General features: G+C 42.0%; 1 protein-coding gene across 1 annotated transcript; it reads left to right on the top strand.

The window, feature by feature from the left end:
- The first annotated feature begins 2,973 nt into the window (after nt 1-2,973).
- On the top strand, nt 2,974-24,263 carry SLC22A3 (solute carrier family 22 member 3). Its single transcript, XM_028723831.2, has 11 exons — nt 2,974-3,619; nt 10,937-11,040; nt 12,198-12,352; nt 14,315-14,483; nt 15,405-15,522; nt 18,735-18,832; nt 18,937-19,151; nt 20,197-20,305; nt 21,080-21,192; nt 22,376-22,496; nt 23,938-24,263. Exons 1-11 carry the CDS (start codon nt 3,206-3,208, stop codon nt 23,990-23,992), a joined length of 1,671 nt encoding a protein of 556 aa, XP_028579664.2. The 5' UTR covers nt 2,974-3,205; the 3' UTR covers nt 23,993-24,263.
- The last annotated feature ends 89 nt before the right edge of the window (nt 24,264-24,352 follow it).

The following is a 24,352-nucleotide window of genomic DNA, read 5'->3' as shown; positions in this document are numbered from 1 at the left end:
TGTACCTGCTGATTTTCTTCTTTCTGAAGTATTTTAAGGTTGTTTCAGGCAGAGAATTTGAAGTAGTAGTCAAACAGTGGTTTAATTCCATGCTTGTTCTTTTCTCTGGAATTGCCATCATTTGCTTGTTTTCAAAAGAAGATCTAGACAACGTGATTGCCAAACCATGACATTCCAGTATTTTCTGTGTTTTTCTCCTGTGGTCCCCACCACCAAGGTCTCATTTGTAGCATTTTTTAAAAATAGCATAACATAATTGTGGTGCCAGTGTGGGCTGTCATTGCAGTGGTGTTTGGTTGTTTTAAAAACACACACACATTTTTTTATTTTTTTTTAGAAAAGCAAAGGAAGATTAGATGGAAAACATTGGAATGTAATGACTTGACAACAATATTATCAGACAAAACATTCTTGGGATATTTTATTGTGCATTTAATTGAAGTTTTCTTTTCCCTAACATCAGTTTAACACTGAATCCCTGACTCTCTTTTATCTTTCTTTCCCATTTTAGCCTTCTGCCTACAGATGTGCCCAGGGATTCCTGTCCTTTTACAGAGCAAGTTTGTTATTACTACTATTCTGTAATGGCTGGTATTTACATCAGCTAATGGAATGTTTAAAAATAGCTTTAAATCCATGGAAATAACAACATTATGCTTTCAAAAGGTGGGAACCCTGTGGATACAGCTGATGGAAAAATGACATTTCCCATGTCTTAGGGTTAATCTACAAGTTGTTATGCTGACCCCGAGGCGTGGGATATATCTAAGTCTATCCAGTGTTGCCACCTTTTGGAAAAGAAATGAAAAGACAGAAGAAGAAAGAAGAAAATTGAAGTGATGACGTAAAAGAAGCAAAAGCAACCTTTTCAACTTTTTTCAGTCCATGGCTCCCTTGACCAACTACATTCTTTCTGCAGCACCTCTGTGGGGCTCAGGAACCCAGTTATGTCACCCCTTGCCTGCAGAGCTGGCAGCCCCTCACCCCTTTTCAAACACCCTCTCTTGTGGAGTGTTCCCTTGGCCTTCTCTCTTCTTCCCTCTCCTTGGGAGTCCTCTGGGCAACCGCCCCTGGTCTCTGAGCTGCCTGCCCCAAAGAAAGGTGCCTCCTCCCACTGCTCCACAGGGGCCTGGGAAGTCCTAGAGGCACCATTCACCGGGGGCCAGAGTAGACAACCTAAGGCCCAGGGGCTGGGTGCAGCCCATTCACCTTCTCAATCCGGTCCACAGACGGTCCGGGAATCAGCATGTTTTTACAACAGTAGACTGTGTCCTTTTATTTAAAATGCATCTCTGGGTTACTTGTGGGGCATAGGAATTTGTTAATTATTTTCCCCAAAAATATAGTCCGGCCCACCACATGGTCTGAGGGACAGTGGACCGGCCCACAGCTGAAAAAGGTTGCTGATCCCTGACCTGGGAAGCTTGTAGCCAGAGCTGCTGCAACAAACAGCTGTGCAAGACTTTGAGAGGCAGAGATGAGAGAGGGCATCAGAGGAGGGAGGGAAGGAAAGAGGGACATAGGCCAGTGTTGCCCACGGCACCCCTGACCTTCATTCCAGGCAGCCCAGGGTTCCATGGCACACTTGTTGAAAACCACTGGTCTATCTACATTGCCTGTGCATAGTGACTTTGCTATAGTTTGTTATATATTTTATAAGACAAGTAGAGCCCTGTCTCCTTCTCAAAAGAAGGCAGTATTGCAGAACTTTGCCTAAATATTCTCCACCATTTTTTGTGGTGTCTCTCCGCTCCCACACCCTGGAACCGTGCTAAATTTAGGGCATTGTGGAGGGTGCAAAATGACCGCCAGGCCTCCAACCACAGTTGTGGCCACTGCCACAAGCAAAAATCGAAACCTTTTAGAGCAGGGGTCTGCAACCCGCGGCTCCGGAGCCGCATGTGGCTCTTTTACACCTTTGCCGCGGCTCCGGGGTGGATACTAGCGAGGGGAGGAGGCGCATTGTGCGCCCTGACACTCCCCACTGTGGCGGGCGCTGTACTGGCTGTGACGTCGCATGGGGGCGGTGCGTGCATTAGTCACGCACCGTCCCGACGTCACCTTCCCGGTTTTGCAGCTCCCAGTTTTTTTTTCCTTCGGAAACGGGTCCAAGTGGCTCTTTTTGTCTTAAAGGTTGCAGACCCCTGTTTTAGAGGAACCAAGCAAGTAGCTCTGCTACTCCCACTGGTGAGCCTCACCCCCCAGAAATTGTTGAGACTTTTCTCCTCCCCTTCCCTTGGATAAATTTACTAAAATATTCCTGGCACACCACAGTTTTCCTGCCCATAGAAAGGGTTGGGTAATTTTGAGTGGTGAATTTGTGCTCTGCTCTAGTTAAACAGGAACAACTTTTAATTAAGAAGCATAAACATGAGAAAACAAAAACATGATAGAGCACACACACCCCAAACCATTTTTTATTATTGTGGCAACACTGCCAATTATCTATCATAAATAGAGGACAGTCAGTCAGCTTCACCTCTTTTCTCTTTCATTTTTCTTCATTTCCACTGTTTCTAACTGCCAGCAGCTGATATTCACTGTGTCTGGTTCCTCCTCACACCACTGGACCCACATTATAACCTCTTGGCAGTAACCTATGTGGTTATCTATTCCAATTACCAACTGAAATAAGTTAATTGACCACTACAGTAGCAAGAACCCAAGTGTTTTGGGGAGGGAGAAGTTTAATGGATTTTAACAAAGTGGATCCTTTCCCATAATTTCTGTTTAATGTGACAAATCTGGATTAATTTTTATGGGAAACGACCACAGTTCTGCTTTATATTCTGCTGTTTGCATGACCCTAAAGAGTTAACCATTTTGATTACATAATCTCTCCTTTGGGTAGACAGAAAAAATATATACGCCCCCTTCTTTGGGGCAGCATGCGTGCCAAGTGTATAGTGAAATCCTACAATTCTGTGCGTAAGCATTGTGCCAAACTGACAGCACAACGTGTGTGTGTGTGTGTGTGTGTGTGTGTGTGTGTGTGTAACTTTGCTCTGCCCCGGCATTGCTTTTGCTACTTGATTGCATGTGTGTGTAGCTGAGGGAGACAGAGAGGAAGACAGAGAAAGAAGAGAGAGATTGCGCGTACATGATTTATAGGAAGCACCGGCAACAGCCACAAAGTTTGAGAGCTGTTGACGCTGTGTCACCTCTTGGATTCATCTGACTTGGGGGAGGGGAGGAACTGTCTACAATGCCGTCTTTTGAAGAGTTTCTAAAAGAGGCTGGGGAATTTGGAAGGTTTCAAAAGCGGGTCTTCCTCCTCCTTTGCCAGACTGGTATAACCTTTTCCTTCTTATTTGTTGGTGTTGTGTTCCTTGGCCGCGACCCAGAGCAATATTGGTGCAGGGTTCCTTATGCATCTAAATTAAGGAAGCAATGTGGATGGACATTTGAAGAGGAGTACAACGTTACCATTCGAGCTTCAAGTCTGGTGAATGATTCTTCCCAGTGCAAGAGGTATGACATGGAGTGGTATAACACCTCTTCTAGCTGCACCAACCCACTGTCTCATCTTACCAGCAACAGCTTGAGCAATGTGTCACTTACAACATGCCGCCCGGATGGTTGGCTCTACAAAGAACCTCATTCAACTATTGCCAGCGAGGTAAGAGAATTCAAAATACATCCTCCAGCCATATTTTCATTAGCAATACAGGACTATAAAATACATATAAGTAGAAGGCTGGAGTGCAAACTATGGTGGGTTGACACAGATAATTAATCTTCTCCACAACAGCAATTGGAAAGTTTCATAGCTAACCTTAAACAGCAGCGCCAGTGTTTAATGTGCTTAATATGTGAGCAAATTCCAAAACTGAGCCATTTCTACTGACTCTTCGAGATAGAAGAGTATAACGAGAGCTATGGCATTTCAGATAATGGATGGGCTAATAGAATATATGTAAATGACTCCTCTTGGAAACTGAGGCAATACAGTTGTACAGAAGGGCAGCACCAATTCAGATAGACAGTGTATATCTCTCTGGATGAATTTCTGGTCATTTATCATTCGACAATACCTTAGGAAGGGAGTGTGGCTCACTGGTAGTGCACATCCTTTGCGTGCAGAAGGTCTTAGATTTAATCCCTGGCATTGCAAAAAAGGATCAGCTAGTCAGTGATGGGAACTAATTCTACCCACTGCTGCCTGTTCAGATCAATTTTATTATTTTCAGCCATAAAAAAGAGAGGGGGAAGTAACACTATGCCAGCAAGGACATTTATAAAATGAGAATAACTGGGCAAACGTCATAAAACACCAACAATCAAGTATGAAAAATGCAGCTAGCTGTGTTGGTCCATTAAGAAAAAATCCAATGCACAACAACCACTTAATATTTTAGGATGGGCTGAAAGTCATAAACAGTGCAGTAGCTTTTGAGTTTCACAAAACTTTTTTTAGACAGGTTGTAGAACAACAAAAAAGAGGGTGGGGGAAGTGAGCAAGAAGGTGCTGCTGATACGGTGGAGATCCATCTGTGATATGTTAATTTCAGATGATGAAGAAGGCTCTTTGCAAACTAAGGAAGAGAACCTAAACCAACTTGCCCATTTAGGATTGTAACCTAAGTGAGTTTGCACCAAGAGATCTTAAATTGCACCAAAGCATAGTGCAATAAAGAAGCAATGCCTGTTGAAAATACAAGATACAGTGGTACCTCGGGTTAAGTATTTATTTCAATCCTGGAGGTCCGTTCTTAACCTGAAACTGTTCTTAACCTGAAGCACCACTTTAGCTAATGGGGCCTCACGCTGCCACCGTGCTACCAGAACATGATTTCTGTTCTCATCCTGAAGCAAAGTTCTTAACCCGAGGTACTATTTCTGGGTTAGCGGAGTCTGTAACCTGAAGCGTATGTAAGGTAAAGGTAAAGGTACCCCTGCCCGTACGGGCCAGTCTTGACAGACTCTAGGGTTGTGCGCCCATCTCACTTAAGAGGCCGGGGGCCAGCGCTGTCCGCAGACACTTCCGGGTCACGTGGCCAGCGTGACAAGCTGCATCTGGTGAGCCAGCGCAGCACACGGAAACGCCGTTTACCTTCCCGCTAGTAAGCGGTCCCTATTTATCTACTTGCACCCAGGGGTGCTTTCGAACTGCTAGGTTGGCAGGCGCTGGGACCGAGCAGCGGGAGCGCACCCCGCCGCGGGGATTCGAACCGCCGACCTTTCGATCGGCAAGCCCTAGGCGCTGAGGCTTTTACCCACAGCGCCACCCGCGTCCGAAGCGTATGTAACCTGAAGCATATGTAACCCGAGGTACCACTGTATTATTAAAAGGTCCTCAAATATTCCTCAGCACCGACTGGAACACATGCAAGTCCTGAAATAAAGAAAAGTATTGCATTATTTATCTTTTGTATTCCTAATTCATCTCTTGCCTCAGGTAGTGATCTCATTGCAGATTGCAAACTACCTAAAACACAGTAAATCAAATAGAACAATAAAAGCAACTGATTAAATAATTAAACAAACAGTACCAGCATCAGAACAGCATTTATTTAGGGAGTAGTCTGTAGAAAGCACAGTTATAGGAGGAGCAGATCAGGTATGCAAGTTATGTCACTAATTTTCGTGATATTAGTTTGCACCAAAATAGTAAAAGGGAACCCACTTTTAATAGTATCTTATTCACACTTGTGGACTATAACTTTCCAGAACTAGTTTTGTTCTGTTTGAATTAGATCTGGTATACATTTTAAGATAGAAATAGAAATACATTACAGTATTTTAGATATTGTTCATTTTCTTTCCTGGAGCTCATATCATTACATTCTTTAGATAAATACAGTAGAAATTGTTTTGCTGAAATGTTACTGGTGGAGGCAGGAGGGTGATTAGAGAATGAGAAAAAGGACAGTGATCTTTTTTATTTAATCCTGCTTTGGTTGTTTGTGGTAACATTTTGTTAATCATTAACACTGAAATATGACAGATTTAAGGACAGGTGGATATGGTAGCATTAGTAGCTGCTTTCAGACACTGTAATGAACACAGGAAGCTGTGTTATACTGAGCTGGGCCGTTGGCCTATCAAGCTACTGTATGCCTGAAGTCTTCACACTTTCCCAGTCTTGGGTCCACCTTTAGTCCCAACATGCATTTAGGGACCCATGTCTTGCTTTTGTTATTCACAGGGTGGTAATGTTGCTGTTGTGTTATGTCAGTCTGCGGACTGATGTTTGTTCAGATTGCAGCAGTAAACAGTGGGTTTTCCCAGGGAAAGTCGCATGAGAAAAAAAACCCCTCTTGGACCCTTGACTTGAAATCATGGAACAAATGAAAGTATGGACGGGCCCATAGTTTCTCATTTTTCCAGTCTTCAGTTCTCAAAATTTCTGTGAATTTCTAAAAATCCTCATGAAAATTCTTCAGCATTTTAGTGCAAATTTATCCTAATCAACACAGCATTGGAAACAGTTTTGACAAATGTGCACATTTTTGCAAACAATTTCTCCTAATGTTATGCATTTTGTATGCTATTTCCACCAATATATTTATTTTAATGCACAATTTCCACTACCATATGCATTGTATTAAGCTTCGATTGGAGAACAGCACTGCAAAATTTGGATAGTTGTGCATTTTGAAGGATGGTGCATTTCAGTTCTTACGGTATTTTGGAAAGGGCAAATTGGATATATTCAGCTTTCAACGAATTGTAGTTCTCTTTCATCCCTAGTCCCAACCCACCAGTTGAAGACAAATGCTCCATGCTGACTGGAAGCAGCTCTCCAGGGTTGCAGACAAGGACCTTTCCCTGTTCCAACTGGATATTTGTTTATTATACTATAACTAAGAGATACCTGAGACTGAGGCCCCACCTGCACTATACATTTAAAGCAGTATCACACCACTTTAAACAGTCATGGCTTCCCCCAGAGAATCCTGGGAACTGTAATTTGTTAAAGGGCACAGAGAGTTGTTAGGAGACCCCTTTTCCCCTCACAGAGCTACAATTCCCAGAATAGTTTAACAATCAATCCCTCTTCTCGGGGAACTGTTGCTCTATAGGAGCAACAGGGGTATTCTAAGTACTCTCAGCAATTTTATCAGACTTCAGTTCTCTGGATTCTTTGGGGAAGCCATGACTGTAGTAGCATGTTCAAATACATAGTGCAGATGGAGCAAGAATCAGGGACTTTTTGTTTGCAAAGCATGCGAGGGCTGGGAATGCAACAGCAGTTGTACCTGTGGCCAGTGGCCCTCCTAAGGTAAAGGGACCCCTGACCATTAGGTCCAGTCGTGGCCGACTCTGGGGTTGCGGCGCTCATCTCGCCTTACTGGCCAAGGGAGCCGGCACACAGCCGCTTCTGGAGAACCAGAACAGCGCACAGAAACCGTTTACCTTCCCGCTGGAGCGGTACCTATTTATCTACTTGCACTTTGACGTGCTTTCGAACGGCTAGGTTTGCAGGAGCTGGGACTGAGCAACAGGAGCTCACCCCGTCATGGGGATTCGAACTGCCGACCTTCTGATCGGCAAACCCTAGGCTCTGTGGTTTAACCCACAGCACCACCGGCCCTCCTACCTTTTGCCAAACCAAAGGCAAATAATGCATGTGGAGGAAACATTTGCTGTTGCAGCAAGTATTTCTTACTGCTTACTTTTGGGGGTGGAAAATCCTGCTCCACTACTTCACCTCTTCCTTCAAGCAGTGTTCCTAGTAATGTAGATGGTGACTATTGGGATGCAATCACATCGACTTTTTAGAGAAATGAAAGCTCTTTGGCTGTCTGGATATAACTACCAATCCAGACTGTTAACATTCTTATAACTCTTCAGTCTCTGCATGTGTTTTTCCCTATTGCAATACGTAGCACAATCCCATGCATGTTTACTCAGATAAGTCTTGCTGTGTCTGATGGGGCTTAGCCCTCAGTAAGCAAGCACAGCCTTAATGACTAGCTTAGGAGTAGGCTTGGCTCAATCTCCTAGCACAAGGAGACAGTTCTTCTACACCTGTAGGTGAGGAATCTCATGCCTGAAGCCTAGCCTTGTCCAAAGCCTAGGCATTAAGTTTTGCCTCCTCCACCCTTGACTAAAAAAAAAAATGCATTCAAGAAAATTATAGCGTTGCGGCACTATATGTGCATTCTGAGGTGGTGCTGTTGGGTTAATGGCTAGCTATCTAGTTATATAAGCCAGCTACCCCACTAGACAGCTGGCTGGCTGGTCAGTAGATGACAGTTCTCCGGGAGCAGTAGCAGGCCTCCAGGAGAGGGCACAGAGAGCTTCTAGAGCGGTGATGGGAACCTGTGGCCCTGCAGATGTTAGACTACAATTTCTACCATCCCTGACCATCGGCCATTCTGGCTAGTGGCTGAAGTCCAATGAAGTATGAAGGGTTCTTCACCCAGGTCCCAGGGTGTTTCTCCCCTAAAGCCAGAGTCAAACTTCTGGAAGTGCTTGCCAAGCTCTGAGGTCAAATTACGCCTGGAGCTGCTTTGTTTTTGCTGTAATCTTGACACTTGGTCCTCCATGGAGGATACATTCTGGTCTGCTGCCTGCATACACTTTCGCTCTGCCAAGTTAACATTTGCCAGATTAACATGCCCTTTGTGGGAATATAATTGGTTTCCTAGAAGAAGAAATGCAGTTGTTTAGAACATACTGATGTCAGCAACATAATAAAGTCCTATATGAAACATTACTGTTGCTGTTGAAGCTATTTTAAGGGCCAAGTACTACATTCCCCATTGATACACAGACCTTACTTAGCTCTAAGGACAGCAGGATTTATTTATCCATTCATGTATATACCGCTTTTCATCCCAAAGGTCCTCAAACCGTTTTATTAATACAATAAAATGACAGCAAAATGCAATAAATCAATTGTCAATCAAATACAAGAAAGCAACACCCCCTCTCAAAATATTGATTGCGTCAGTGTTTTCTTATAAACAATTGGCAAGGAATCTTGGTACCCCATTTAGATATTTTTATGGTTTCTCACTGAACTAGATAATATTTATTTTGCACATGTTTAGGCTATAAGCATTTAACTTCAGAAATTAAATTAACCCATCATAAACAATCCCAGTTCCATGCTAACTGAAACCATTTCTACCCATTCTAATGAACATACTGTGAATTAGATTCTCTTCCTGGTACATATATAGGCCCATGTGTGATAAAAGTCTGTTGATTGTAACATCACCTACAATTAACCCTCCTTCATACATGCTATATAACCTATATACCAAAAATTATGCAAAAAATGTACAATGACAAAGTTAATGTGCAGATCTACCTCATGTATGGATCTTATCATGCTAAAATGTAGCATTCAAATATGGTTAATTAAAAGCATTGGTTTCAATGGGTCTATGTATCAGATACCACCCTTAAGGGGGAAAAAACACCCTAACATACCAAATAAAAAACTGAGTAATCCAGCATGGGAACTGGTCCTACTAAAAAGATGGGACTGTTTAAATGTGAGACTAAAAATAAATAAATAAAATGCTATGGAGTGCTAAAAGGGAGTTAGTTCTTGCTGGAATTGCTCAGATAATCAGTGTTGGAATTAATTACATTCATCATTTTATTATTTTAATTAGTGATCTCAGTCAAAGATATAACAGTGCATTGAAGAGTTTAAGCTCTTCTCATGTTGATGAAGCAAAAATCATGCTCCTAAATAATTATGCATTCTCCAAAATCTGCCTATTGCTAATGCTAGTTTTATTGTATTCATGCAAGTTTTCAGAGACTGAGGTCTCTAGTTCTCTATGATAACTGGTATTAATCAGGCTATCCCACTGGAATCTTGGAAGTAGATTTGGGTTAAATCCTTCCAAAAAGTTACTTCATGAAATCTTCAGGATTACAAATCAGAGCACTGAGATGGAGATTTGCTTAGCTCTTTTAAACTTTTCTTTTTCTTGGATGTGCTCAAAAAGGCGGAACCATTTCACTCACAGCACTAAGTCAGGAGATAGCTGTTGAACACTGGAAGAACAAACAGTGTTTATCTGTGATGTCTTAGAAGTACAACAGAGTTTAAGACATGTTTATCATGTAGATGATACGGTATCAACCAAAGTTAGCTGAAGGACTGACAAAGCCAGATGGTTTCTATTCAAAGTGGCATCCCCCCCCCCCCCCCCGTATCTTGTTCCTGGCAAGAATGTCACAGCAGGCAAGACTTGGGTGCTAACAATTTGTTTCTTTGGTTACATTTCATCACCTTCTGTCTTCACTTTACCTATCACTCCCTCCATTTTGCCCCCATTTCTTATATTTTCATTGAGGCCTTCCAGGGATGATCTTCTGAAAAACAGTAGCCAACCCTACCATTAGACAGGAAGATGGCAACCTCAGGCAGCAGGTGCTTGAGGTGGGGAGCAGCAGCAAGTTGTTGAAGGGCAGAGCTCTTTGTGCTACTAGGCATGCCGTTCACCTTCTAAGCTAGCCTGCTGACCTCAAATATGGTGGAGAATGCTGCCCCATTACCAGTATTGGCTTGTGTACATGGAATGGCGGGTGGGGGCACCATCTTGTCTTTTGCCTCAGGCAGCAAAGATGTTTTGGACCCAACTTCATATGAGATTCTTTTATGACATCTGTAGAGGGTAGGACTTCACAGGCCCAGCCACCATCAAAATATGATCCTAAATAGTTTTATAAGTTTCTTAAATTGAGCATTAGTTCTATATAAACCAGGCATAGTTTATATAGAGACTGTCAATTCTAATGTTTCAGTTCCCTTTTAAAAAAGACTAGGTGTATCTCTAGTCACAGAAGGCTTTTTGCTCCAGTGAAGGTTTCTGTGAAGGGAAAAAGGATGGAGGCAATTTTTACAGTGATTCCCTTTCTCCTGCAGCCTCCCTCGGATATTGTTTTCAAGACTGGAATCTTTTGTCAAATAAAAACTTTATCTTCTACAGAAACTTATTGTCTCTTTTTCTTCTTCCCACAGTACAACCTTGTTTGTGAGGACAGATGGCTAATAGATATGACACAGTCTCTCCTCAATCTCGGTTTTTTGGTAGGAGGATTTTACCTAGGCTACGCTTCAGACAGGTAAAATTTTCTTTTTTAACCAAACTATGAACCATGTCATTCTTCAACTGCAGATAAAGCTGCTTCACACGTTACTTTACTTATGTGAGTGAGTGTTTACATTGCATTAGTACTGTACCCAAAACGTCTTCCATGTTTTTTATCCATTCTCCATCAACTCATGTGGGGAGAAAGCATTTGAAAATTGTCAAAGCTGAAAGAAAATTTCAGTGAAATTTTCATGCATGAAATGTGGAGGGGTTGTTGCAATTATTTTGATGTGGCCAAGAGGTTTTGTGAGTGTCTCTTCTTTCCTTCTACATTCTGCAGCCTTCCCAGGTGCTCACATTTCCTGAAAAACCTTTGATGTCTTCAGTTGGCCTTTCCTGTTAGCAAGGGAAGCTGGAGAGAGGTTGTCTACTATGCCCCTGACAACTGTTCGTTTTATTAGATTGCATATTTATTTTTAAAGACATAATTGCAGAGAGCTACTGGTGTTTTTTAAGCAAAAGGGAAGAAGCACACCAGCCTTAGGCACTTGGAAGCAAGTTACCCCAGCCTCCCAAGCTTCAGTTAAAGGCAGAAAGAGACATCATGAGCAGCTTCTTCCCATGGTGATTTTTCAGATCAGGAAATATGGGAGAATGTTTAATGGAAAGAAAAAAACACTCACTGACACAATAAGGTAAACCCAACTCCACACCCAGTGCTATTTTTCCAGAAATAGACGTGCCAAAACTCTCCATGAACACCTTCCTTGCTCTCTTAGAATGGCAATGGCGTCCACCTGAGAGGTGTTGGAACCGAGTTCCGGCTGGAAAAAAAGTCCTGTCCACACCCACCAAAATTATAAAGTGTTCCTTGAATGAGGCAGAACAGCAGAAGTCTCTTTTGTAGAGGAAGGAAACTTTAGAGAAATTGGAGGAGAGTTTTCGGTACAGCACTTTTGTATGCCATTACGTGTGAAGATTAGGAAGTTTAGGAATATGTTCAGTCTGTCTTCAGTGAGGTGACTAGTGAGGGGTAGGGGTGGGAGAGAGAGAGCATCCCTACCATTCCCAGAGCTGGTTTACCAACCAGGCATTGCTCAGGAAGAAAGGTTGAGACCTTAAAAGCTCTTTTTGCACCAGGTAACCCTATTCTCTCTGTTTTACTCTCACACTCTCTGTTCTTGACAGATACGGCAGAATCAACATTTACCTCATTTCCTCCTTTGGGGCAGGACTATGTGGCCTCATAGTGGCTTTTGCACCAAATATTGTAGTATTTTCAATATTTCGCTTTCTACAAGGTGTATTTGGAAAGGGAACCTGGATGACAAGCTTTGTCATTGGTAAGACTTGGCGTGTTTTCCATTCTTCCTCTTTATATATGCATGTAATATGTGGGATACTAGATGAAAAAAGGGGATTTCTTGAATGGGATTATTATACTGTAGGCACATATGGTGCTGGAGGAGACTCTTGAGAGTCCCATGGACTGCAAGAAGATCAAACCTATCCATTCTTAAGGAAATCAGCCCTGAGTGCTCACTGGAAGGACAGATTGTGAAGCTGAGGCTCCAATACTTTGGCCACCTCATGAGAAGAGAAGACTCCCTGGAAAAGATCCTGGTGTTGGGAAAGATGGAGGGCACAAGGAGAAGGGGACGACAGAGGACGAGATAGTTGGACAGTGTTCTCGAAGCTACAAACATGAGTCTGACCAAACTATGGGAGGCAGTGGAAGACAGGAGTGCCTGGCGTGCTCTGGTCCATGGGGTCACGAAGAGTCATACACGACTAAACGACTAAACAACAACAACAACAAGGCACATTGCACATAAAATCAATAGATTGCATTGTGAATATTGCTAAATTACTGCATGAAAGGGAGGGTTGATTATGCAGGGATTGGTTCATTTGAAGACATTTTATTCTGATAGTGCTGGTGGTGGAGATTTCCTCCTGATGTTAATAAAAGTTCCAAAGGAACCATTTCTGTCAATATCACAGCAAGAGGAGAAAGGATTTAACTTTCCCTCTCTGCCATGCTGCAGTCCTAATAATTATCAATCCCATCCCCAGCAGCTGCTACTTGAATGTTAACAAACATGCATATGAAATGCAGCAACACATTTAACCCCAGGTCACATCTCATTTGACCCCAGTTCATAACCCACCAGGCAAAATTCCACACAAGATCTATGTACAGCAGCTGACCAGAGGCTCAATACCTCTCCTGTTTTTGTTATCTGCCTCAGGGACTGCAAAAACAATAAGTTTATTGAAGACAATAATGGCTTCTGAATTGTGTATAGTTTGGTCACAAGTCGATCTAATATGACCCAGGTTTTAAATAAGTCCATGGTTTATAAATTTAAGAATGCACAGAGATGTACCTAATTTGAGTGGTGAGCTGACTTTAAAAAATGCAGTCACCATGGTAGGATTCGGTTTTTTAGACATACATTTTTGAACACAAAGGAAAGTAATTCATCACTAATTTACCACCACACTCTATGAACCGTTTCTGGTTTTCAAGGTGGAGAGGTGACACATAATTATACATTTAATTGGGAGAAGTGTGCATGTGGTATTTTAAAAGTTAAATCCCAAAACTAAAGGGGTGGAGAATATGGAATCATCACTCAGACTGTTGGTATGTACATCCGTCTGTTTTACAGTGAAGGTAAGCAGAAGCCAGCATCACTCAGGAGAAGAAAAATGTGTTCTTTATAGGACATTTTTATACATATGAAGCTACATAGATGCTCATTCAATAGTAATAAGACCAAAGAATACCAACATGCACTATCTCACCAATGAATGAGTTATGGGCTCAATTCAGATACACTTATTTTGGTTTCATAAACAATGGCAGGGTTTCTGTCAATTGTTGAACCATCTGGTTTGATGCCCTACTTTTGTAGCCAGAGATTAAACCAGTTTCCAAGTTTGGATGTAATGGGAAAGTGTGATTTAAGGCAATACATTGTGAAAAAGAAGGGGGAATGAAAGGGAAGGAGGGAGGGATGAATGTATGTCCAGGCTAACCACTTGTTCTTAGCCAAATAAACAATGGTTTGTTCACTGAGATAGTTATGTCTGAACCAGGCCATAGATTCATAACATCAGACATCTGTGACATTAATTTCCTTCTGCCAACTAATGTAAAGAAGTCAGCAATACCAAAGCAAAATATCTCCACGTGTACCACAGAACAGTGACTTGCTATCATCACCCTATTAATGGTTTTAATAATGTGCAGGCTGTTTCCTTTCAATGTATTTTGTTTTGCCCATTTCTGTATTCAGTGACCGAGATAGTTGGTTCAGATCAGCGAAGGATTGTTGGAATTGTAATTCAGATCTTTTTCACCCTTGGAGTTGTGATTCTTCCTGGAATTGCTTATCTCATTCCCACATGGCGAGAGATTCAGCTAGCTACGACACTCCCCAACTTCCTCTTCCTGTTGTATTACTGGTAATTTCATGTTATTTTCTTTCTCGTATCTTTAGAATAATTATATAGTACACAGTATGAGGTCCTGTAGTATAAACTGGGAGCTTTAGTAATTATGAGAAGTCCTCTGTCTCACAGCTCATTAAATTGCCCACATCTACTGTACGGGAGCCATAATACTGACCTCCATTCAGAATTATAAGGATTGCTGTGATATGCCTTTGAAGAGCTTTGAATACTCTAAAGCACAATGTAAACAAAATACTTTGTTTAAGAACACAGAAAGTTATCCTCAGTAACCTCCTCCCCAAATTGTGCCTTTTTAAATATAAGCCCACATCTATAAACAGTATACCTATTTGAACATACTTGAAAAGAGTTATGGCTGAATATAGAACCACAAGCCACAGATATAGTTTGTGTAAAATATGGACAAATAGGAGTGCTATTTAAAAAGAGTTGACCTATCTCTTCAAGGTAAACTCAAAGTTTTTTCAGTTCAGTTCAGAATTTACAATCTATTCTGAAAGTTTCTGAAATTGACTATGCAACATTCCCTTTAGAAATCTAGTTTGCATTTCACTAGTTTCCAGGGATCATATTACAAGTCATCCACATAATTTATGTGCTTCTTTGTCCAACTATGTATAAAGAATGGACAGAATCATCAACATTATGTGGGTCACTTATACCGGGCTTCTACTGTGTGCAGTGTCAAATTGCTTGCTGACTCCATGGGATGCTTGTTTCAGCCTTCACACAAACACACACACATTCACACAGGAGGATTAAAGAGCTTCCAGCTTGCCAGGAAAAAATTGGAAGGCAGGAGAACCACATAGGCATGTTGATTAGCTTCTTGCCTTCTTACAGGCAATAAATCTCTTTGGTTTCTGAACACAGCTTGCAGATACATCCTTACCAGTGTCTCTACTTTTGCAGGGCAGTACCTGAATCTCCACGGTGGCTACTGACACGTAAAAAAGGAGAAAAAGCCCTAAAGATCATTCAGTCCATCGCCAAAGACAATGGGAAATGTCTTCCACCACATTATACTGAGGTACTCACCATATACGTGCTAAGCATCAAATGCACCACTTTTAGCATCATCATGGTGTTAGCAAGGCATGTTCAGTTTGTGCTGTTGGGTTTTCTGTTTCTCACCCTGTGGCCATCTAACTGTTAGCTGGAGGGTGGAGGAGATGATTTTCCCCATTTTGTACCTGTTTTTTGGTATTAAGGGCTTGCTCTGGGGTGTGTTTCACTCCTGCTCACTTTTCAGATGTTGTGCTGAACATGTGCACATTGGCAAATTGGGCCCTCAGGATATGTCATATTGGAGGCAGGTCAGGTGTCAGATGTCTCGAACACACACACGAATGTTCACACACCATTTGTACAGCGAATACGCAAAGAAGAAAGTCTACACAGACTCATTCTGTTGCGTGCATATAAGATACTGGCCTCTTGGGAGTGGAAACCTGATGGCAGGGCTTGCATGTTATCTTTCTTTCATTTGTCTTATGTACTGCACTTAGTTGCTGTAGGTGCTTTGAAAACATTGGTGTTGCTCAATTAGTTACTGAGAGAAATACTAACTATGCAAACAGGACAGTAGGCCACCACCACATCCAAACTCCTGTTGGTCAGGATGGTTTTACTACACCAGCTGGTACAACAGAGATGTTGGAATCAGGCCCCTCATGGGCAAAAGAAGAAGAAGAAGGAGGAGAAGAAGGAGAAGAAGAAGGATTCAGGGGATCTGTAACTGGCCCAAACCTACACATATCCCCAAACACCCCTTTTGGGAACTCTACGCTGGCTACCACCAGTGGGAGGCCTGTCAATAATTGCAGGCCCCTGCCTGCTCAGGCAGACGTCAGGTTTCTTCCAGAGCAGCAGTATTCTTCTCCAGGTGGATAGTTGGAAATCTAGCATTTCCCTCAAAACCTAGCATTTCCCTCAAAATATTTAGTAATGTTAAAAGTAGCAGATGCAGAATTCAGTACTTTCCTTCCAAAAAATCAGAGGATCCTATACTATATCAATGTAAATCAACACAAAGAGGTACTGCAGTTTTTCGTAAATTTCTTTTTTTAAACAGCCATACATGAAAGAGTTGCTTTTGCCATACATCTTCCGAATGCGTTGTCTGTCAACCATATTGTGAAGATCATATTTTCATGTGATCAGAGTACGAGCAAGAGAATGTGCGGACTGCATGATGTCCATCTGTTCAGATTCTTCAGTTTGTTCAACATCTCAGTATTTTTAGAATGGTGACCTTGGTGTCCAGGCTAGTATTACTCTCTCCTCTTCGTTCCCAAACATCCTAGCCTATATTTTTAAGTAGTATCCACAGCTGGGTGACCCTAATTTAGTCACAGCTGAAATTGCTTAGCCCTCGGTAATAGTCTAAGGCTTCTAAGCTGTACTTCGGAACTGTTCCAGATCCTTTTGGATACACAAGTTCAGTCATTCTTGATTCTACGCCCAGAAGGAGAGCACGATGCTCCCGGAAGTGTGATAATGGGAGGGTCAAGTGCATTTCACAGGCTGTACTCTCAGTGGAGTTCCTAGTTCCAAAATTACATAGCTCTGCTTTTCAAAGCGAAGCTCTGAGTTTGAGAAAATTTGCTGTATTGTATCTTTTGTAGGCATGCTAATGTCCTGGTGGTGATAAACCTGCTGTTATGATGACGAGCTGTGTGGCATTGAACTGTGTGATGTTGTAGAGTTGTTTTCATTATAATTTCTTTACATTATACAACAGAGCATGCTTCTTTCCCAACAACAACAAAGGTGGGGGGAGAGGTGAGGACTGGTTGAAGCCTTGGAGCTATACTTAGAGGGGGAGAGAAAAACTTGGCCTTTTATAGTCCAAAGATGCACCACTCTGCTTAAAGGAATCAAAGTTTGAGGTTTATGACAGAAGCACTCTTTTTTTTGGGGGGGGGGTCATTTTATTTAATCTTATATCTTCACAACAGCCATGTGAGGTAGGTTAGGCTGAGAGTTGGTGAGGGGCCCAAGGCTAGAAGTGAGCAAAATCAGTGCTGATTTGAGTTTAAAAAGTGAAAATGCACAAGTATATTCTTTTCGTTTATCAAGGTTGACAAAATATTTTTGTTTGTGCTTTTCTGAGAGTTGCTGCCTATTCGGAGGGGAAGAGGGAAGTGGCAGGGAGGTCAGAATGGTGCCAGTGCATCAGGGAGCCAATCTGGTACTCTTACCACTGTATCTGAAGCCTTCTGATCTCCCTTCCACCTCCATTCCGCTGTCTCTCTTCCCAAAAAACAGCTCAGCTGACAGGAGGTAGATTGAGTGCCATGGCTTCACCTGCTGTGTGTGCATATATGCTGCTGTGCATATTAAGACAGTACCGGACAGTTTGGACAGCCGAGTCCTCTAACACAGTCTAAGGCAGCATCACACATAACTAAATATTGTCTATACTTCTTCCTGTTTATTCTGTTTCTGTTCCACCTTTAAATGACAAAGATTACTAGGCTATTTTACAATAAAAACATGAAATCTTAGAAGTACAATTAAACACACATACACAAACACACATCATAAAGCAACAAAATAAAAACAGAAATAAACTCAAATAGAAGAACTCCCCAAATAGTAAAAGCCTAGCAAAATCAAACAGTTACAATATTTCCTATCACGTGAACTAGAAAAACCAGAATGGCAACCTTTAAAAATAAATAATTTTTATAATTTGTGCTAGATTGTTTTTCTGCTTTTGCAGTATTATGCAAATAGTTTCATATTTTGTGTAAAAATATGACAGACAAAAATAACACTTAATGTTTAATATTAATACTTTGATGAAAACTCATTTGGTTGTACATTGGATTTTGATCTGAATGCCTAACACCCTTATATTGTCTTTTTTTTGGGGGGGGGTGCATATTGATGAGCTGTAGCCCCAAGTTACTCAAGCCCAAGGCTCCTTGTCTTATTTGACAACAGTATTTAAACAGGGTAATAAATATTGCTCCCTGAAAGTAAGCAAAATATTTGGTAGATATAGTCCAAGTATCTCCCCTTCTCCCCAAGGTTTTATATGATATTATCTGTTTAAATTATTTTATGAATTGTTCAGAGCATGTGGAACATCAGGCAGCAAATCTTGGCTTGCTTCACTTGCCATCAACCCGTACTTTTCATATTTTTATGTGGATGTTTCATTTCTATACCACTTCTACATGTACAAACTCCTCTGAAGTTATTTGGGTTTTGGTCTCTGTCTCTTTTACTTAGATCAGTCTCTCCGACAAGGAGGTTAGCAACCCATCTCTCCTCGAACTGGTTAGAACTCCGCAGATGAGAAAGTTCACTCTAATCCTGATGTATGCCTGGTGAGTCCCGGCTGTGTTGTCTCTGTGGCTTTGCCCTTTGGCCTTTGCCATGCAAGCCGGCCTGCTTTGAATCTTTTGCAGCTGTTTTTTTCTTCCTTTTTAAGGTTCACAAGTGCAGTGGTTTATCAAGGGCTTGTCTTGCGCCTGGGAATCATAGAAGGAAATCTGTATTTGGAGTTCTTTGTCTCAGCACTGATGGAATTGCCTTCAGCTTTTCTAATCTTATTGACAATTGACCGCATTGGCAGGCGCCCTCTCTTTGCAACAAGTGCCTTCGTGGCAGGTGCTGCGTGCTTAATGACCGCATTCTTGCCCAAAGGTAACCTTTTCGTTTTTATTTGCTTGTTTTGGTTGCTAACTCACCCTTGTCTTTCAAGGCAGACCACACGTGTGCGTGCGCATACACACATTTAAAAATATGTGAAACACACACCCCCAACCATATCTTGGAACGGAAGCTTGCTGAAATATGATCTTGCATTTCTTCTTGGGAATGATGGCATACTCCAGAAAAGCTTGCACACACTGCTCTGTGACCTTATATTGAGTCTTAATGAAAGGTATTATGCTGCTGTTGCTTTTCATTTTCTTTCCTAATGAGCAAAACTAGGGTTGCCACATGCCCAGGATTTCCTGGACATGCACGGAATACAGCAGTTGACAGCAGTGCCCAGACGAAAATTGGATTAAATGTCTGGAGAAATCCAGACATGTGTCAGCCATCTCAACAGTGCCATTTTTGCCATTTTTAAAAAATAAAAAATAGCTCAAAAAGAGCATTTTTTGCCATTTTGCCAACAATTTTGCCCCACCCCCAAAGGAAAGTTCAACAACTTTTCTATCGAGATTTTCACTTTTTGAAATATGGCAACCCTAGAAAACTAATGGGGAGTCTCTGGCATTGCTCTGCTTCAAAGCTAAGCTGGCAGCTGCATAATGAAAAGTAGTATTTTAGTGCCACCTGCTGGTAAATGTGAAATGTGAGTAACACTGCTAATTATTTTCAAATCTGGAGGTTGCATTTCTAGCTCATTTATTGTTATTGATTAAAATTAAATACCTTCCCTTAATATTGGGGCAGGTACCAATGGTGAATAAATAATATCTCTTTTAAACTTCCATTTTGTCCATTCATAATCAAATGATTCTCCACTTCTGACCTCATTTGGGTAGAATATAGCATCAATTCTTTTGCTCATTTATCCGTGAAGAAGCTTTGCTGAAGCAACAGGGGTTAGATGAGAAGGGGTTAGATGAGAAGGACACAAATTCATTGTGAAATGGATCAGGAATAGGATCTTGATTTTTGGTTTCCATGGTTAAATAAATCCTTTTCGTGTTTCATCTGCATGTATCCTCCACAGATATACCATGGCTAAGTACATCATGCGCCATCTTGGCAAGACTGGGGATCACCATAACTTTTGAGCTTGTCTATCTTGTGAATTCTGAATTGTACCCTACAATATTCAGGTAAATGGAATAAGCACTTTGGGGGGGGGGATCCACATAGTTGTGGGCTTGGGTTGGGGGAGGAAGTAGCAGTGGAGCAGAAATGGTGGTTAACCTAACAGATTACATCAAGCAGTGAAGTGGCTCATACATGTGCATTGCTAACCTATGCATGCCTACTCAGAAGTAAGCCCCACTGAGTTCATTGGGACTTAGAGTTGTCAATCAAATAAAAGTGGGAGTTCTATTTTAAAAAAAGCACTGGCGAAATGATAGAGAAAACCATTTACAAGACAGTCACATGCCACAGTGTGCTCAGAGTCTAAAATTTAAAAATCTTCAGTTCACAGCCCTGCACTCCAGTGGTTTGAATGAGGTCTCCTTAGCATTCCCATATAAAAAGAGCCAAAGGACCCCGATATTGTCTAGGTCTAGGACACTCCTAAAGAAACATTTCCAAAAGCAGTAAAAGAATGTGGTTTAACCACAACTCTCATCAGCCTTGGCTGTTGGCCATGCTGGCTGGGGGTGAAGGAAGTTGGAATCCAAAATATCTGGGGTGCAGCAGGTTGGGGAAGTGTGGTCTAGAACAAAGTGCATTCTTGCTATCATCACCTTTGCAAGTTCCTGTTGATAGGCTCTTATACCCTGACTTAAAGGCCAAATTTGGAGTTCAGTTAAAGAAAGCAAACCAGAGTGGAATGGAGGTATCATGGGGAAAGTAGGTATAGTATAGCATCTTGGAAGCTAGTGCATAAATCCTGAGTAATATATTCTCTTTTCTTTCCCCTATAGAAACTTTGGTGTTTCATTGTGCTCAGGACTGTGTGACATAGGGGGCATTTTAGCCCCATTTCTTCTCTACCGTCTAGCAGCCTACTGGTCAGAGCTGCCTCTGATTGTTTATTGTAAGATATTGTTTTAAAAGTGACCTCTTTTCAAAGATGGTTCTTCTTCTTTTTCTGATTCTTTCAGGAAGTAATATTGGGATTGGGATTCCACACTCACTACTGTTTTGTAGCTCCATTTTGCCATACAATTATCCCCCCACCCCAAAGCAAAGTGAGAGCCACTTCCCACAACCACTTTCTCCCAGTGAATTTTCAGATCACCCTTCTGATACCATCCACACTGACTCTACACTTCTGAAAGCATCTAACAGTCCTGCCCTTTGGAGAGCTGTCAGGGGGGCAAGTACAGCAGTGCCCAGTTCCTTATGTGTAATTGTGCTGGATAGGTACCAACACTGTATTGTAGGGAATAGAAATCCTTAACAATATCATCATTAAGTTTGTTTACATACTACTTTTATTTATGTAGAGAACTTGTGCTCTGCTCTTTAGCCAAAAAGTCTCCCACACAATCAATTAAAACCGCTTACATAACAATAAAAACAAGATAGTCCCTGCTTGCAGGCTTTCAGTCTAAAAGACATGGCACAAAAGTGAAAGGGGAGAGGTAGGGAAGAGGAAAAAGGCAAACTCAGGCACCAATTATTAAAGTTAAATAGTAGCTCTTAGAATAACCAGCCTGAGGGATGTGTTCCTCATGACACACATCCATTCAGAGGTGCTAACTTGTGAGGGAGATTGGGGGAAGGGAGAAAGTTATGTGTGTGATGTCCCAACATCAAGTCAGGATGTTGGAGGAGCCAAGGGGCAGAGCTGAATGTGGCGGCAGCACAGCTTCAGTGGCTCCTCCTCCTTCTGCCACCGCTGCCATTGGCTGGGGGCTGTTTCCTCCTTCTCCCCCTCCATGGCAGGAGCAGCAGGAGAAGGAGCCACTGAAACTGCACCACACTTGGCTCTGCAGTGGCCGTGATTTTTTTGAACATGGGGAGCACCCCTAAAAAATATCAGGGCCCCAAAAGGGTTTGGCCCCCAAGAGCTGGTGCCCCTGCATCCATTCATAAACATCCACCCATAAACATGCATATATACACATAAACCACTCACTCCCCCCTGCCCAGCAGTTAGGGCTTCCCCCACATTTTCTTGTTCCCTGCCTCTGAACTATCTAAAACTGTAGTGTTAACTATTATTTCTCACTCCATGTGACATACTGTATGTTTCCTGCTTCACATTTTGACAGGTATACTTTCCATTCTATGCGGGCTTCTGGTCACATTTTTACCGGAGACAAAGGGCCTTCCCTTACCGGAGACGGTCGAGGATGTGGAACAACTGCCAAATGCCTGCACTGCTATCTACCCGTAAATAATCTCATACACTTTCTTTGGATTTCAGATGGTTCCTTCTCCAGACCTTTCATTAGCCTCAAGCACCAAACTGTTCATTAAATGTGCCCTTGCACTTGCATATGTGTGCTTTAAAAAAACAAATATAAAGCATTGAGGGGAGCTAATCAGATTGAGATGGGTGGGTGGAAGCAGTTAACCTCACCCCTGCACCTCATGCTGCAGTCCTAATGAAAATCCCTATTCCAAGCTGCTGTTTCACGCCAGCAGGGAAGCTGCTATTGGTGCTAATTTATTTGTTGTGTTTATACCCAACCTTCCCACCAGGCATAGTGGTGTGAGTTTGAGGATTCCATTGTTAAAAAAGAAGGCAGGTTTCTTGGCGAGTTACCTGGTCCTAAGCAGTGCTTTTTTTCTGGGGGGACGCATACCCCTAAACATTTTGTGAATCTAAGTTTGGCCTCATTGAGGGGCAGTATTTCAATATAAGTAGGGAAATGAGAGTACAGTGGTACCTCGGGTTACATATGCTTCAGGTTACATACGCTTCAGGTTACATACTCCACTAACCCAGAAATAGTACCTCGGGTTAAGAACTTTGCTTCAGGATGAGAGCAGAAATCGTGCTCCGGCGGCACGGTGGCAGCGGGAGGCCCCATTAGCTAAAGTGGTACCTCAGGTTAAGAACAGTTTCAGGTTAAGAACGGACCTCCAGAACAAATTAAGTTCTTAACCCGAGGTACCACTGTATCCCTAAACAGTTTTTTTTTTAGAAAAAAGCACTGGTCCTAAGTATGAGTTGTTAGTATAAGAAAGGAAGTTGCTTTGTGCTGGAGGGCATATAGGTAGGCCCCCTGCCTCACCTGACTGGTAGTAAGAAGCACAATAGCCAGAGTGATGTGAGAGAGGGAGGGAAGCTAGAAGCAGGCAGAAGCAGAGAGTGAGAGCCATGCTGTATTTTTACTGGAATCCAAGGCTGTAACAATGGGACAAGCGAGACCTTCTGGGGTGTTGAAGCCATGAGCCCCTCCATTGTGGGCTCAGGTTGTATATATGTGTAAATAAACCACAGTCTCCACTGTCCCTCATTCCAAGGAAACCGAACCCTGGAACCCCCTGGAATATTGCACCACTCAGAGATTGGAGTGGCATATGCAACGATCTGTTATTCTATTTTATCCTTACGAGAACGCTGACAGAGAAGTGATGCTTAGAAACAGTAAATGCACCAGTATGCCTCAAGTCTGAGAATAGATTTGAATCTGCGTCTTCCTAGTCTGATACTATAACCTCTACAGTAGACCACTCAGCTCCCATAGCCACTTCCCTTGTAGTGCTGTTTTCATCAAAGAGTAGCGTGATTTTAAAAAGCATACATTTCTGCTTAAATCAGAACTTTGTCCCACCAGTAAAGCATGACTTTTCTTCTTTTTTCTCTTTCCTTTTATCACCACAGTTTCAGCAGAAGGTGTGGGAAACAGAAACATCAGATTTCCAGCACATATGTTTGATCATTTGCCAAATGTTCTGAGGGCACCGCCAATCACCTGGCTTTCAGTCTGATGTCCAGTGGATGCCATTATCATGCCAGATAGAGAAAATGGATCCTGTTTTTCCATAATAAAAATCCCTAAAAGACACTTAAAGTAAATACAATATTTTTCTATGACTTTGGGAGTATGAATGTGTTTTCTGAGCCTATTGTTTCCAGGTGGGGAACTGTTATATGTGGATTTTGTAGAAGAGAAATAATTTCCATTAAATAAGTTGTTTTATTTGAAACTTGACTCTTTGCTTATGTCTGGACCATCTGGCCATCCTTTATCTTCCCTAACTCCTAAGAGTAATTGTTTCACACTTCTGTTGGAGAA

This window comes from Podarcis muralis, chromosome 3 (assembly GCF_964188315.1).
Source record: "Podarcis muralis chromosome 3, rPodMur119.hap1.1, whole genome shotgun sequence".
Lineage (NCBI taxonomy): Eukaryota > Metazoa > Chordata > Lepidosauria > Squamata > Lacertidae > Podarcis > Podarcis muralis.
Note: the sequence above shows the minus strand (reverse complement) of the source record. Positions and strands in the feature narration are given on the sequence as shown.